At 36.5% G+C, this 16,343-nt stretch overlaps 2 protein-coding genes across 3 annotated transcripts; one reads left to right on the top strand and one right to left on the bottom strand.

The window, feature by feature from the left end:
• Positions 1-4,757: 4,757 nt before the first annotated feature.
• Positions 4,758-7,921, top strand: LOC111894705 (low-temperature-induced cysteine proteinase). The gene is made up of 5 exons (XM_023890797.3): positions 4,758-5,321; positions 5,937-6,172; positions 6,286-6,426; positions 6,599-7,048; positions 7,621-7,921. The coding sequence occupies exons 1-5, from the start codon at positions 4,835-4,837 to the stop codon at positions 7,699-7,701; spliced, it is 1,395 nt and encodes a 464-aa protein (XP_023746565.1). The 5' UTR covers positions 4,758-4,834; the 3' UTR covers positions 7,702-7,921.
• Positions 7,922-8,513: 592 nt separating this feature from the next.
• LOC111894710 (protein RER1A) lies at positions 8,514-9,574 on the bottom strand. Of its 2 annotated transcripts, none has more exons than XM_023890808.3 (3): positions 9,083-9,574; positions 8,834-9,014; positions 8,514-8,742 (listed from the first exon to the last, which is right to left on the bottom strand). In XM_023890808.3, the coding sequence occupies exons 1-3, from the start codon at positions 9,454-9,456 to the stop codon at positions 8,641-8,643; spliced, it is 657 nt and encodes a 218-aa protein (XP_023746576.1). In that variant the 5' UTR covers positions 9,457-9,574; the 3' UTR covers positions 8,514-8,640. The 2 variants fall into 2 exon arrangements, with proteins under 2 accessions (XP_023746576.1, XP_023746580.1); XM_023890812.3 differs by having other exon boundaries at positions 8,514-8,752; positions 9,083-9,565.
• Positions 9,575-16,343: the final 6,769 nt, after the last annotated feature.

A 16,343-nucleotide genomic window follows, 5' to 3' on the forward strand; every position in this document is an offset into this window, starting at 1 on the left:
TTTAGAGAAATTTAGTTGTTTGTTGTTTTTTCAAATTTAAATCATTTGATATAACTGCAGACGAAACGCATATAATAATTAAAAAAAAAGAATAAAAAATGCAAATATGTTAAATTCCAATTTATTTGCAAGGTTCTAAATGACATTAGGTGTGACGTGATGACAATGTCAAGCCTCAAGCCATATCGATTCTTGGTGAACAATGATGTTTTTCATTGCATGTTAAATTTTATACATTAAAAAAATAAATCACATAATTATAGAATTATATAATATATAACAAGTTTTTAGAAGTGTTATATCAACACTTAATATGAAGAAGTTAACAACTCAATTCTTTCATGTCCGATCTAAAAAAAAACAAAAAAGAAAAACAAAAGAGACTCACGCCTTGGAAAAAACTTACGTCATATCGCGTTAAGGCGCGCCTAGCCACGTTATTTGGGTGTCATGCCTCACAAAGACGTTTTGCATGTTTTCCTAACGACTTCTTCACGCCTCGTGTCATGGCACGCCGTGGCGCCGCCATGGTGTGTTATTTAGAACATTGTTCCTTCGATGCCATTTAAATCTTTTCAAAGCGAGGGCAAACCAAAATCCTCCTTAAAAACTAATATTATTTTTTTAATTTCATAACAAGTCATAAAACCGAATCACATAATTGATCACCGGTGGTTGCCATCTGCCATGACAAATAACATCACAAAACTAGATAATTATTCTAAATTAAATATTCTCCTATCTATTGTTGTCATAAAAAATATATTAATTTTCTCTCTTAATATTTTTATATAGATTTTGATACTTAATCTAACAAGTCTAAAAATGTATAGAAACATAAAATAGGAAAGATAATTTGACTATTATTTGATTTCTTCTATCCAATTATATAATATTTAGGTAATATCTAACTAAAAGTTTAATTGTACAAGCTGGGACACTATGGAACATGTTAAATATAATTCCAAAATTATCATAGGGCATTTAGGTCCCGTTTGATACGCATCTTTCCATGTCCAAACAGATCTTTCTGGCTGAATGGACCGGAAAGACTGTTTGATTTGCACAAAAAAATGGTCTTTCCTGGTAAGATATGTCTTTCCCGGAAAGCCCCAAAATCATATATTTCTGGCTGAATGGGTTGGAAAGACAATTATGCACTAAACCCCGCTTCTTTCTTTTTTCTTGGATTATTAATTTTTTTTAATAACTTTTTTTTAAAATTTAGTTTTTATTGAATTATTATTTTTTTCATCATTCAGCAAAGTCAATCAGATGTACAATCAAACAACAGAGTTTCTTTTCCAGTCAGAAAACCTTTCCAAAGAGCAATTTCCCAGACAGAAACTATCAAACGGGACCTTAAACGAAAAGAAGAAAATGTTGAGTTTAAAGCAAGAAAAGAGCAAGAAGACAATTTGTATGAGACTTGACTTCTTTGGGCTAATCATAAATCCAACCAATAAATATCTACCTTAACTAATAAATCGAACTATTTTGAATTAAAATATATCAAACAAATTCGTTTTAAAAATATCAACATTCATAAATACAATCTCATTTAACAACTCTGGATGTTATATTGTTTTCTAATGGGATAATTACAAAAGGTACCGTATAATTATGAGAAATATTCAAATATAACCCAATTTTTATATATTTATGAGCTTTAATTTCAAAACATGTATTTTAGATTCGATAATATATTATGGGTGTGTTGAGTACCATATGACACAAAACTTCTAATACAGTTTTAACTTTTAGCTTGTAAAAAAAACTCGAAAAAAAATGTTTCGTTCGATAGTAGGTGTGTTTGGCAAATTAGCTGGTACTTGATAGCGTTTTGTTAAAAATTGTGTGATATAGCTTTTAGATATGCAACATTTTGTTTAAACTAAATGCTAAAAACTTGTAGTGCAAAACAAAACTTTTTGTATAAAACGGAGTGTTTTGTTAAACGTCGGAAACTAAAAGCTCTCAAACGTTTTGTGTCAAACACGCCCTATATAAGATTTTAACTTTTATTTTAAACAAAATGCTAATAATAAAAAATCTACTTTAAGTAGCTTTTAACTTGTGATGTTTTTAGGTATTTTTTGATTTTTAAAAGCTAACATCTAATTTTATAGAATATTTTTAAATAAATAAAAGTTACAACTTATAACTAATACTATCAACTAATTTGCTAAACACGCTCAATGTTTTTCACATTTGCATAAATATTTCTCAATAATTTTCTCTACATCTTTAAATCCGAAATGTTTAGATTTTCAAATAATTCTTGTATCCTAATCTATTTTTTAATGTGTTTCTTTTTTTTTTTTTTTAACTTTTTTTAGCTTTAAGTGAAAACCAAAATATTTTTTAGAAATTTTGGATTTTTTTTAGAAAAAATATTATATATATATATATATATATATATATATATATATATATATATATATATATATATATATATAACCCAAACGTTTAGACGATTTAATTATCATCGTACAACAAGTGAGATGGCAAACGGGCAACAAGCTGCGCCGCTAAGCCTTTTTGTATAACAAAGCTCAATCTTTTAAAGACTACATTCATAGAACTAGGGGATATACCATTGCAATGCATAATCCGTTGTACTCTATTAAGAAGCTCTACCGCATCCGGTGCGAGGAAACCAAACGTATCAAACGCAAATGGTATGAACACGTGTTGATTTTCCATGCACGATTTCTCATGTTTGTCGACTTTGCCGGTAGCAGCTTTTAAAGCAGCCAGTCTTGCCGTGAAACCCCCCACCCTCAAGCCCACGAAAAAGGATACCCCTGTAAGGTCCACACATGCATGTTTCCCTCCGACCCATCCAAAAATCAAAATGTCAATCGGTATAAGGGTTGACATTCCTTCTGTCGGGTCAATCAAGAAATTCACATGTGCCTCTTTCTTAGCGGAAACTCTTGCACGCTTAAATATATCGAACAAAACATCTCTGACCATATCGTACCTGTATTTGAACTCTGAGAGTTCTTTACAGTGAACTGCATGCTCTCTAAAGGAGTCCAAACATGCATTGTGACACACCGGACATATCTCGTCAGCTGAGAATATTGGAATCATGAGTCGATATTTGAGGATAGTACGATAATCCACAAGAGACATATGTTGGCCAAGCCCATCTATAGGGATAGCAAGAAGAAAATCTTGGGCATGTGGTGCACGTAAGCATTGGAAAACCGCTTTCTGACGGGCCATCATGTCGAGATGAACTTCCATATCTTGGACAATTTTACGAAAAATGGCACTTGCCAGCGTACTATGGGATTTAGGGGGGGGGGGGGCGGTATCTTTAATAGTAAAACTGCTAAGGTCAGAATCTGGAATCTTGTTACGAAGAGTAGCCAAGGCACCATCATAATCAGAATCCATACCATATATGTCGCTATCCCGTAAGATGTGGTCTTGCAATACCTAAGTTTGGGCCCTTGAGGCAACAAAAGCATATGAAGTAGCCTCTACTGCCGAATATAAACCCAAACCACCAAACCTGATGGGTAAGGAAGCAATGTGCCATTGTATGTCACCAAAGAAAGGGCCACCACAGACCACAATGTCCTCAATGGCCCCGCGCAACCCATTGTCAAAGAATATTGCCTCCTCCATGTGAACGGGTTGACACGTCCTCAGCTCAAAGAAAAGCTTAGCAATACCCATACAAGACCGAAGCAGAAGGAGCTCACTCTGAGGGTCAAACAATTGAGGAAGAAGGCGCATCAAATTCATAGCGTTTTCGGCTCTTTTTATGGCTAAGCTGCTAATGAAACTAGCATCTCTACTAACAGCTCCCCCCCAAGAAGTTTCACCCCCAAATGTGGCCTCCCGATGTCAGTTGGGAATAGCCCCTCATGTAGCTTCCTACCGTCGCACGAGAGCCAAAAGAGCTCGTTTTTCTTGATATTTAGTTGAAGGCCCAATTTTGGGCCAATCACCGTAATGATGTCCAACACTTTGGCCACCTCCTTCGAATCTCCAATAAGTGTGCCATCATCAAGGTACCATGCATGGAGAAGAAGCTTGCAATTGTTGCTAATATTATGCAAGAACGGGTGTAACACAAGAGCAAAGAGAAGTGGTCCCAAGGGGTCTCCTTGCTGAACCCCAGTAGTGGACCAAATATGCGTGTTGTCTAGATACAACCTTACTGCTTGACCATAGAGGAATTCTACCCACAAGGATATAGAGGGACATCTCAATCCGACCTCATGAAGCAATGTTCATCAAATATCATATATACGTTTTTAAAAATTTGGAATAATTTTCCTTTTTTTTTTTCCATCTGAAATTAAAAATCCAAAATACAAAATATATTTCTGCTTATTAAAGAATACATATACATATGTGATCTGAAATATCTTATTCGTACCAAACAAAATTAATTTGATCTGAAATACCTTATTAATGTACAATTCAACCATTAATAGTGATTACAAACGTGAAGCAAGCGACATGTGCGACTTGTTGGGCCTAACTTTTTGGATTTTCCACCAATCGCATCTTCTCCAGCAAACTATTCACACTTCACTCCTCGAGATTTTTTTTAAAACAAAAAAATCTTCTAGTAGATAATGTTTATACAAATACTTGAAATACGTATAAATTCATCTTTCGAAAATATCAAATAATTTGATACCACTTTTCATCTATCCACTCGTTATATAATTCTATTTAAAATTAAAATTCGAATTAAGTATTCCAATCCCCATCTCCTTTTCCCATTATAAAACCAAACGCCCTATCCCCACCATTCCCACTCCATTATTCTCTTCTCTCTATCTCATCTCCTCCGCCTGCAACCATGAAGGTCGTATCCATGGCTATCCTCTTCCTTTTCGCCCTCTTCGCCGTCTCCTCCGCCCTCGACATGTCGATCATCGGCTACGACGCCACACATATGACCTCCGGCGATTCCTCTTCCACCAACTGGCGTACTGACGATGAAGTCAATGCTATGTACGAGTCATGGCTCGTGAAACACGGTAAAACCTACAACGCTCTTGGGGAAAAGGACAGGAGGTTTCAGATCTTCAAGGATAACCTCAAGTTCATCGACGAACACAACTCCGGCGACCATTCCTATAAGGTTGGACTTAACAAGTTCGCCGATCTGACAAACGAAGAGTACCGGAAAACCTACACCGGAATCAAGACGATCGACGCTAAGAAGAAGGTTTCCAAGGCTAAGAGCGACCGGTACGCCGCCAGCCCCGCCGATGACTTGCCGGAATCGATTGATTGGAGAGCAAAAGGCGCCGTTTCGCAGGTCAAAGATCAAGGAAGCTGCGGTGAGTTATTTCCTTTCCATAAATAATTTGAAAAAGTATCGGTAACATAATCGCAATCACGAACAAAAAAGTATATGCATCATGAATCATGACTGACGTATATAACTCATATTGACGAAAATAACCCTGTATCAGTGAAGGGTATTTAGGTAATTAGCATAGTAGTTAGGCGTCCTTTACTCGAATCAGTTTTGTTCATAGTCAAAATTATAGGGTGTGTCGTCGTAGTTTATCGATGATTTGGATAATGGGTAAACGAAGAAGGACAATAACGTAATTTACTTTTGTTATTAATAATCTAAAAAATACAATCATAGATCTTATCAAACCTATGCATACTCTCTTTTTTAAAGAAATTCAGTGGCTACCTATTATCAACGTTCATGAACCACAACCAACCACATCATTCATTAAAAAAAGTAGTTTCTTTTTCTTTTATATAACTTCTAATCAAGCCAATCCAATATTTGGCTCTTTAGTGAAAGAAATTCAATTAATGTATTTAGTGAATTTTGTTTATAATTAACTATTAAATAGTTTTTAACAAAAAGTAATATATACAATATAATTGCTATTTCTTGCATTTAACACTTTGATGTTCATGTTTTCTTGTAGGGAGTTGTTGGGCGTTTTCAACCACAGGATCAGTGGAAGGGATCAACCAGATCGTGACAGGCGATTTGATTTCCATCTCAGAACAAGAGCTTGTGGACTGTGATACTTCTTACAATGAAGGATGCAATGGAGGTCTCATGGACTACGCATTCCAATTCATTATCAAAAATGGTGGAATTGACACCGAAGAAGACTACCCCTACACAGGAAGAGATGGGAAATGTGACACCTATAGGGTTCGTTCATACCCAATAATAACTTTCACCATTTGTTACTTTTAAGTTAATCCGGATTCACTTTACTTTATTTAACTTTGGTGTTTTTTGTTATGTAATTTTGGTTTATACAGAAGAACGCAAAGGTTGTTTCCATTGATGGTTATGAAGATGTTCCAGTCAACGATGAGTCAGCATTGAAAAAGGCCGTCTCAAACCAGCCTGTATCCGTTGCTATTGAAGCCGGTGGTCGTGATTTTCAGTTCTACACTTCGGTAATGTGTTGTTATTTATAGCAAGCATCCTATTTTCGTTTCTTTCTATTATCACATTTTTACTCTGAATAATCTATCTAATTATAGCAATGTCAATAATATGTCATCCATGTTTAATATTTCTTTTAATCAACCTCAGTATCTAACCTATGATTGGTTGGGATTATTGCAGGGTGTGTTCACAGGAAAATGTGGGACCGCTTTAGACCACGGTGTGCTGGCAGTTGGGTACGGGACCCAAGACGGGAAAGACTATTGGATAGTGAAGAACTCATGGGGAGCAGAGTGGGGTGAATCAGGTTACTTGAAAATGGAAAGAAACATTGCGGATAAAACAGGGCTTTGTGGTATAGCAATGGAGCCATCTTACCCCATCAAAACTGGCCAAAACCCACCGAACCCTGGCCCATCTCCACCATCACCGGTCACACCTGAAACAGTTTGTGATGAGTACAGCACCTGCCCGGAAGGAACTACCTGTTGCTGTATCTATGAGTATTATGGTTATTGCTTTGCTTGGGGCTGCTGCCCGTTGGAGGGAGCTACTTGCTGTGAGGATCATTACAGTTGCTGCCCACATGATTACCCCATTTGCGATGTGTGCAGGGGTACTTGCTCAAAGGTTAGTTTGTTACCTTAAGCTAAGCTCTTGTTTATTATGTAGGATAGGACAGACTCTGTCCTATCCTATATAATAGATTAACAAACTTTTTGTACCATTCAAAAAGTTTGTTACCTTAAGCTCATGTTTGTTACATAGGATATGACATACTAGCATTGTACTGGTTTGCAATGCTAGACTGTTCTGTCATACCCTATGTAACAAAATAACAAACTTTTTGTACCATGCAAAAAATTTGTTACCTTAAGCTCATGTTTGTTACATAGGATAGGACATCCTAGCATTGTATCGGTTTGCAATGCTAGACTATTCTGTCATATCCTATGTAACAAAATAACAAACTTTTTGTACCATACAAAAAGTTTGTTATATTAAGAACACAGTGCCATGTTTGGGTTTTACAAATAAGTAAATTTGATTGGGACAAGAATTACAATATGTAAAAGACAATTTGTAATTTTTCTCATTCAAAAAGGTTGAAGGAGTTTGTGAAAAAAGACGTGAATACCCTTTCATTTGGATGTTTGTGTTGTTTTGTATTTGATTAATGGTTTGATTGTTGATGGAAACAGAGCAAGAACAGCCCGTTGGAAACAATGGCAATCAAGAGGATTCTTGCAACACCAACCAAGGCAAAGAGGAGCATTGCTTAAGAGGTGAAAGATGAAGAGAGAGAGAGAGGTGATCACGATTTGCTTTGAGGGGTTGAAATCTGATATGATAGTTTTGTTTATCAGATTTTTGATTTGTAAATACTCTGGCATTGATTCTTCCTGTACTATTTATTGCATTTGAACAGATTCCCTGCTATTTCCACAACTTTAATTTAAGTCTGCAAATAATCTTTTATGACAATATATTTTATTTGGTTAATTTCTGCTTCTTTTTTCAACATACTATACATTATTACACTTCATGCATAGATAATTCATATGTATAGATTAGTGAGAGAATATATCTATCCATGTAATTAATATTAGCATAAATAATTAGTGATATTTGCCTAAATAAAAAACATTGTATGCACGGAATTTTTTTCATTTTTCAACTCTTTATATAAAGCATTATATACACAAAGTTTGCCTTTTCTATTAATTGAATAAACCATCTGAATGAGACTGAATGATCATCAAGAGGTGATGTATAGTAGTGTTCCTATTATGTCTTTCACATTAAGTAAAAAAGAAATACGTGGAGTCTATTTAGGAAGGAAGCTTCTAAAAGTAAGTTGATTGGTCCAAAACCAGCCATCAATGGAGATGTTTTGTCACTCTTCTTTATTTTGATAACTACAAATCTTTCATATTTATGTGACATCATTATCTTTGTTTGATAATCTGCTTTGGTATCAATCAATCATCATAAAGTTATAACCATGCATTATTTAATATAAAATCGAACAGAAGTCCTTTGTTATTCTATACAATTTTCCCCAAATGATCATGTTTCAAAATGGCAAACAGTCTGAACATATAACAAACATCATGACAAGTACTAATTAAGGCAAACTAACAATTTGTTTTTCAATATTGCAAGATTGTGAAATGTATAACAAATTCAGTTAATGAAATCGCTATTCTAACTTATAATAATCATCTAATTGCTTCAATGTACCTGTAATATGCAACAAATGTGACCAATGAAGATTCAACTTGCAACAGGGGATGCATCATCAACCACCTCTTCTGTTCTTCCTGTGTAACGCTAGAAACAGATGAGAAATGCATCATCCAATCAGTTTACAGGATCGAGATTAATCTGAGAAGTTTAGGTATAATTTGTTACCCGTTTGCCAAAAGTGTAGGGAACATATCTATGCTTTATCATATGCCTTATCTGTCTCCTCATTGTTGCAACAAACAATACAATCCAATAGAACAATAGAATCGGCCAAAATACAGGAACATCAAATACACGGAAGAATGTCAACACAAAAGCAAGGCAAGCTGCTTTTGTAATTGAATACCTGCAGCCAATTGCAATAGAATCAATCGCAAATAACATACGAGAATTAGGTCAAAATGTGGGACGCACCAGAACTTGAATTCGGGAAGACGACGAACGAAGGGGCGGAATTCTTCGGATCCATGGGTAGGTAGGGCAAGGCCATCGAAAGGATCTTCTTCAAATTCGGGATCAACCTGAGGCGAAAGGAAAGTGATGAAGAGCTGAAGAATGTAGATCCCTAGGCCGTATGTTACGATGTAGTAACCTTGAACGAAGGAAACACGGAGGACGTAGATGAACAAGACGACGCCGAAACCGATCCAACGGTGGCGGACGTATGGTGTTGACTTGTCGAGAAGGTGTTGGTATCTTTGGGAGACGGTGTGCGTCCAGTTGGTCAAGGCGGAGGATGTGTGAACGTCCTCGTCTCCACCACCATCGCCACCGCTAGTGACATTCATGCTTTCACTCCTTTGTTTATTTATTATTATTTTTTGAATTTCTCTTCGTTGTTCGAGGGGAAAGCAACTGTATCACCAACATCTTCCTCTGGCAGTTACTTGATGGCTTTGGGCTTCTTTTGTGGGCCTTGTTACGTCTTGTTAATCAAATGACTTGATATATCTGATCAGTCTTTACGGAGCGGTTCGGTTCGGTTCGGATAGTAATAAAATTGTGAACCGTGACCATGGAGCGGATACCTCATGCGCACTAACCGAAATCGAACCGTATTGACAAAAAAACCGAACCGTATGAAAGCGGATAACTACGGTTCGGTTCACGAGTACCCGCTAAAATATAAAAAATTAAATTTAATTGAAACTACAAACTCCATTTTAGTTATCTCTTTCTTAAATTAGTAAATCAAAGAATTTATAAAAAACATAATGAAGTTTAAAAACGTAATGAAGTTCAAATAGCATATATTATAATTTGTATAATAAATACAATAATAAAAATAACAAGAAAATCAAATGAACATAGAATAACAAAATTAGAGTTGTCGATATGGATTTTTGTTTAGGTTATTGGACTCATAGATCAATCAAAACAATATTACAGAAATAATATATATATATATATATATATATATATATATATATATATATATATATATATATATATATATATATATATATATATATATATATATATATATATATATAATCAAACAGTTCGGTTTGGGTATCCGCGGGTACCTAAATATGAAAACCAAAAACCGACCCGTTGATATTCGGTTTTTTTGGTTTCGGTTTTTTTCGGTTACGGTTTTTTTTGGTTTCGGTTTTTTCGGTTTCGGATTGACCGGTTCGGCTCGGTTTTTCGGTTTTGCGGTTTTTTTGCACACCCCTGTATCTCATATTTATTATTTATACGTCAAACTCATTTTTATCCATCACTAACCTTATTCTTTTATGTTTTGATAGTTATAAGTTGTAAACATTAAATTTTTAAGAAGTAAGTGACGTTTGATATTTTTATGAAATGGTTTGCTTATTGATGTTATAATTATCGATGATATAACTATTTTATAATAATTGTAATGTTACAATAATTAAGAAATGCCACCTTATAATTTTAAAGCATGTGTAATATATGAAAGATGTGTACTTGGTGGATAGAAAAATAAAAAGATTTGTAATAAGATATTAAATGTTTATGTACCCCAACATTTTGACTTTTGACAAAAGGGCATCTAATTTAAAAGTCGAATGATATTAAACCAGGGTGAGTCCAGACGGTGGACAACCCGGTCGATCGATCAGGGCCCACGACTCCAAGGGGCTCAAAATTTATGGGCTATGTAGTTTATATATATATATATATATATATATATATATATATATATATATATATATATATATATATATATATATATGTATGTATTACCTAAATCATTTTTTGGGTTTAAAGTTGTTTGAAACACAAATTAGCTCAAAAGATAAACAACTTAGTTTGATTTGTAACGACCCAATTTTCACGTTCAAAAATTTCGTTTTTAAAACATTTCTTTAGTAAATGTTAATAATTAAAAACATTGTTTCATCAAACTACATCACAACGTAAATCATGTCTAAAAGCCAAATCATACATCCAATCGAATTATCAGAGTATAAATCCCAGGGAAATCTAGTAAATGCGGAAACCAGAGTGTGTGCATGATGTGCCGCTACCGCGCCAGCTCCTTCCCCTTTGATGAAGAGGTACCTGAAATCAAAACTGTAAACTGTAAGCACAAAGCTTAGTGAGTTCCCCCATCGTACCACATACCATACAAACACATATCACACATACTGCTAGGCTATTCTGGGGTGCCTGTCTACCCAGTACGGCCATTCTGGGGTGCCGACTACCCGTGCGGCCATTCTGGGGTGCCGTCCTACCCATGTCAAGCCATTCTGGGGCGCTGACCTACCCATGTCGAGCCATTCTGGGGTGCTGACTACCCTTCAGTCCTAACAATCGAACCTCGGGGACTGGTCCCCTCCTACTACCTCTATCGCATAAAACATAACAAGCCAACATACAAACATATCATCACATACTGTCAGACGTATCTGGGGTGTCTGACTACCCTTCGGTCCTAACCACCGAACTCTACTACTATCACATACAACATATCATGCTAGCATATAACATGTCAGGTAGTAGCGATCCTAGATGATATCACAAAGACCATCATCTATCATATGAACCCTACTGGTGGGCCGACATTGTGGCCGTAGACCCACCGCTACTGGAAGGTAACTCACCTCGAAGTAGCTGCTGATCTGATAAGGAACTGACTGTCTACTGCTGCTGCTGCTGCTCCGGAAATCCTTCGGCTGTAATTCCTACAACATACTCAATCAAACACTGCTAACTGTCCTTTGGGTAAAATGACAATTTTACCCCTGATCATGCCATAAGTCAAAGTCAGAGTCAACTTTCAGTTGACCCGAATCGCCGAGTTGGCTCTCCAACTCACCGAGTCCCTATCCAATCGATTGTCTTGGATCCCGTCCCTACTCGTCGAGTTAGGCGTTGACTCGACGTGTTCTTCTTCTAAACTGAGGTTCAAGTCCTTCATCCTACTCGCCGAGTTCATCTTCATCTGAAGAACACTTTATGCTACTCGCCGAGTTCATCTTCATCTGAAGAACACTTTATGCTGTGACTCGCCGAGTTGTATGAACAACTCGCCGAGTCGGTTCTTGATCTAAGAAGATTGCCTTGAACTCGCCGAGTCAGGGCATCGACTCGCCGAGTTCCTCCATGGATGAGTTGGGCTTCCAACTCACTGAGTTACACCCCGTGACTCACCACTCAAACTCGACACAACGAAAAGGGGACAACTCGGAGACTCGCGAGCAGACTCGCCGAGTCGTCGCCATGCAATCACTATATACGTGATTTTGCTCGATTCCAGCCTATGACATCCCCAAAATCTCGACCAGAAAAGACCGGTTTATTTATGCTTTTTAAACATTTTCAGAGTAAATCCTTTTAGTTTTAAAAAAGATGCGGAATTTGTTCCCAAAAACAAAACATGATAAAATAGATATTTATCAAAACATTTCATAAAGAAATATGACTTCATTTCATAATCAAAAGTCGGGATGTCATGTTCCGATACAGATCATAAAGCATAAACGATAGCATTACAAGTCATTCAACAAATATATACATATAAAGACTTGCAAACAAAACAACTTGATGTTCGCCCATCTTAAGCTCTTGCGCCACTTCCTGTAAAACAAATCAACTGAGTGGGTCAGACTTGGGAGCCTGGTGAGCATATAGGGTTTTCAACCCACAATAATTATATTTAATTTCAACAATCAACAAATAACCCGATTACCCATTCCCGTTATCCTCACCTTACGTTCCTAAAAATAACGTCTATTATAAGGAACCTATTTCAGGATTTTTCATCGGGACGGACATTACTGCAGAGGGGCTTCCTCAACAATAAGTGTCCTAAAGGCAACCATGTGGGGGATAGAGTACACCGGTGAACACGTCGTTCACAACACCTATAGGTAATGAGCCTGCTAGTGTTCCACAGGACAATCTAGAATAGTCCGTGGTCGTCATCCATACTCTGCTGAATGACTAGAATAACACCAATAACACCGAGGCCTCTCATCTGTTTATTACACACCAATTATCTACCCATGTTCTACCCAACATATTAGTAGATAAAAATATACATTTTTATACATAGTTTAAAAACCTGTATAGCATGCTTTAATCAATACATATTTCACATAACAGATGAGACATACACACATAACACGTATTTCATAGAGAGTAAGTCAGATCTATGAGATAGAAGGGAGTGAATATACACTCACACATATAACAACACAATATATACACGTAGCACGTATTTTATATAATATACTTCATAATATTGCGTTGGAATGAAAATAACTACACACTCACTTGATCAGAAGATGATCCGACAGCACTACGGCTTATAGAAGTAGTATACTTCGATAGATCTGGAAGATCTTCACCAAAATCGAACTCCTCGCGGGCAGAGCTTCGGCTCAGGAATAACGCTCTTCGGGATCCTCGGGGCTTCAGATCTTGCTTCGGGGCTCGGGAATGATACCGGGGCTTCAGGGTATAAACGGCACGCAAAACGAGGCAAAACTTAGAGAGAGGGAAGAGTTTGAACAAGAGAAAATGGCTGAATTTGAGTTCTATTTATAGGCTGAGGGTCTGGGATTACGCGGGGCGTAATCTCAAATTACGCAGGGCGTACTCAGTACGCGGGGCGTACTTTGACGTCACTGCGTGCGTCGACTGGTGGCACTCGAGTATTGGTCAGACAAGTTGCATCCGACTGAGTACGCTGGGCGTACTCAAATTACGCGGGGCGTAATTGACTCGTCGAACTTCTAAATTACGTAACTTTCGCATACGAGCTCCGTTTTCGACGTTCTTTATATCCATGCGAAGGTCAGACCATACTCTACAACTTTCGTTTAGACTTCGTCGGCTAATTTTGACTTTTATTTTTATTATTTATTTTTAGAAGGCCGGGACAGAAAAACTTCGTTATAAATTCATAACTTCTTCGTCTGACGTCCGTTCTCGCCTAACTTTTCATCGTTTCGCTACTAACAACGAGATCTTCGATTCTCATTTAGATTGTTTCGGCTAAAAACCGCTCGATCTCAAATCGAGTATTCGGGCTGCATACTGCCACGTCGAAACTTCAGAAAATCATAACTTCCTCATACGAAGTCAGATTTGGGCGTTCCTTTTATGCACGCTCTCGGTTTAACAAAATTTATGACTTTCGTTTAGATTTCTAAGGCTAAATATCGGTCTATCTTAAATTCATATTTTACGTCACTCGGCGTCGTGCCGGTTCTGTCTCGAAACTTCGACAGGTCATAACTTCTTCGTTATAACTCGGATTTTGGCATTCCTTATATCTCCGGAATCCTTGTTTCAACCACTACAACTTTATTCAAAGATGTTGGGCTTATCTCACACTTTAATTTTGACGCTTATTTTATTCTTAATTCTTCTTCTGAACACAATCTTTATATGGGTGAGTTTGCACGTCTGAACCACCGTTACACAAGTATACAGCAGGAAATCGGAGAAATTTATACGGGTGTCGCTGAAATCACTTCTGATTTTCAAGACTACCGTAACTTGCAAGAAGAGCATTGGGCCCAACAAGAGTTGCGTTGGGCTGAGCAGGATCAAAGATGGGCCGCTCAAGAGCAGCACAACCGCAACATTCATCACCTGCTAAGCGATCTCCATAGAGTTCTTGTCCTTCCCACACAACCGCAGCCACCATCAACATCCCAACCCCAATGGCCGCCCTACTATCCTGCAGATTATCCTTCACAGTTCCCTCCATCTCAACCGCCCGGTCCTCAATAGGACAACTATGCCTCTCTCCAAGCATCGAGGACGATGCTTATTTTAAGCTTGGGGAGGGGCATCCATCCATGCATTATCCCGTTGCATGTAGGTTGCATGTAAATTTTGTACATATTGCATTGCATTATTTTTCTTTGTCATTTTTTAGAAAAAATTTCAAAAACCAAAAAGATTTTCTTTCTACTCTATTTTTATTATACTTTTTGCATTTTGCATCTATATTTTTGCATTTTCATTTAACTTGAAAAAAAAAATAAAAGTAAAATTTTTTGATCCAATTCCAAGCAGCCAAATCTTCTCAAAACAGTTGAGATGGTAAGTGAGTTGTGTGCCTTGAGATTTTACTTGCTATTTTTATTAAAAAAAAATCTAAAAGCATGTTAATCACACGAGCACATCTCCCGAAGCTACTTGTGCAAAGCAGAAAATGAGAAGATTGTCAACACTGGAGCATAACAACAGGTATGAGTCGATTCTTTGGGACATATGACCGGTCTTATGAGTAGTAATGCTCAATTGAACTTAAAATGTCAAATTCAAAAGTTCATAAAAAGAATGCAAAATCTCAATGTCCCGCCTTCCAGCGCTCTTAAAAGTTCTTTCTACTCATTCCCTTTTATATACCCTGCTTGAGGACATAACTTTTAACTATACTTACGGGTTTTTGCATGTTAACATTTAGTCCCCCAAAAAATGTCTAGAAGTCACTCACGGTAATAGACCGTGAGATGTCCCATAACAAAAAAGTCAAGCACGAAAATATAAAGAAATCGGCCAAATAAATAAATAAATTAAGTGTTATGTGTTAATTTAGTTATTTGTATTTAAATAATAATAATAATAATAGATCTTACGTATATATGTAAAAAAAATAAATAATAATAATAATAATAATAAATCTATTATTAAGTTAATCTGTGACCTTTGGGATTCGAACAAGTAAACTCTGAGGGGTGTTTTACACCTAATCTCCTAAAGCTAAATTGTTTGGGACTGATTGAATTGAAAATTCGTTACACGGGTTCCATAGAAAGTCATGAACTTAATAATAGCAAATAAAGCTAATCTGTGGCCTTTGAGGTTCGGGCAAGTAAACCCGAGGGATCTCTTTAAATCTAGCACACTAAGGTCATTTGATTTGGATGTGTTGGTTGAAAGCCTGTTACACGGATTTCAAAGAAAGCCATGAGCTTTATTTGTAAAAAAAATGTAATTAGAAAGTTTGTACATTGTTGTGTTTATAGTTTAATTAGATGTTGTGTTTAGGAAAAATACTTGGCTGTGAAAAGATTCCCTTGGACTTGGATTTGAATTTATGACATTGGACTAAATGTTAATTACTTCGACTGGTGTAAGTGGTTTGAAGTTTGTAACCAATCTGGATAAATATTAGGGAATTTTTAGAAAAGATTTTTCAGAAAAAGATTGTTGTTGACCAACAAATAGCTGGAAT

This window comes from Lactuca sativa, chromosome 4, assembly GCF_002870075.4.
Source record: "Lactuca sativa cultivar Salinas chromosome 4, Lsat_Salinas_v11, whole genome shotgun sequence".
Classification (NCBI taxonomy): Eukaryota; Viridiplantae; Streptophyta; class Magnoliopsida; order Asterales; family Asteraceae; genus Lactuca; species Lactuca sativa.

What these genes read in the sequence shown, in the direction of transcription:
- LOC111894705 (XM_023890797.3), top strand. Translation starts at nt 4,835, where the DNA reads ATGAAGGTCGTATCCATGGCTATCCTCTTCCTTTTCGCCCTCTTCGCC. An exon ending in CAAAGATCAAGGAAGCTGCG is followed by an intron (nt 5,322 to 5,936) that starts GTGAGTTATTTC and finishes GTTTTCTTGTAG; the next exon opens with GGAGTTGTTGGGCGTTTTCA. An exon ending in ATTTTCAGTTCTACACTTCG is followed by an intron (nt 6,427 to 6,598) that starts GTAATGTGTTGT and finishes GGATTATTGCAG; the next exon opens with GGTGTGTTCACAGGAAAATG.
- LOC111894710 (XM_023890808.3), bottom strand. Translation starts at nt 9,456, where the DNA reads ATGAATGTCACTAGCGGTGGCGATGGTGGTGGAGACGAGGACGTTCAC. An exon ending in CTTCCCGAATTCAAGTTCTG is followed by an intron (nt 9,015 to 9,082) that starts GTGCGTCCCACA and finishes AATTGGCTGCAG; the next exon opens with GTATTCAATTACAAAAGCAG. An exon ending in CCTACACTTTTGGCAAACGG is followed by an intron (nt 8,743 to 8,833) that starts GTAACAAATTAT and finishes AGCGTTACACAG; the next exon opens with GAAGAACAGAAGAGGTGGTT.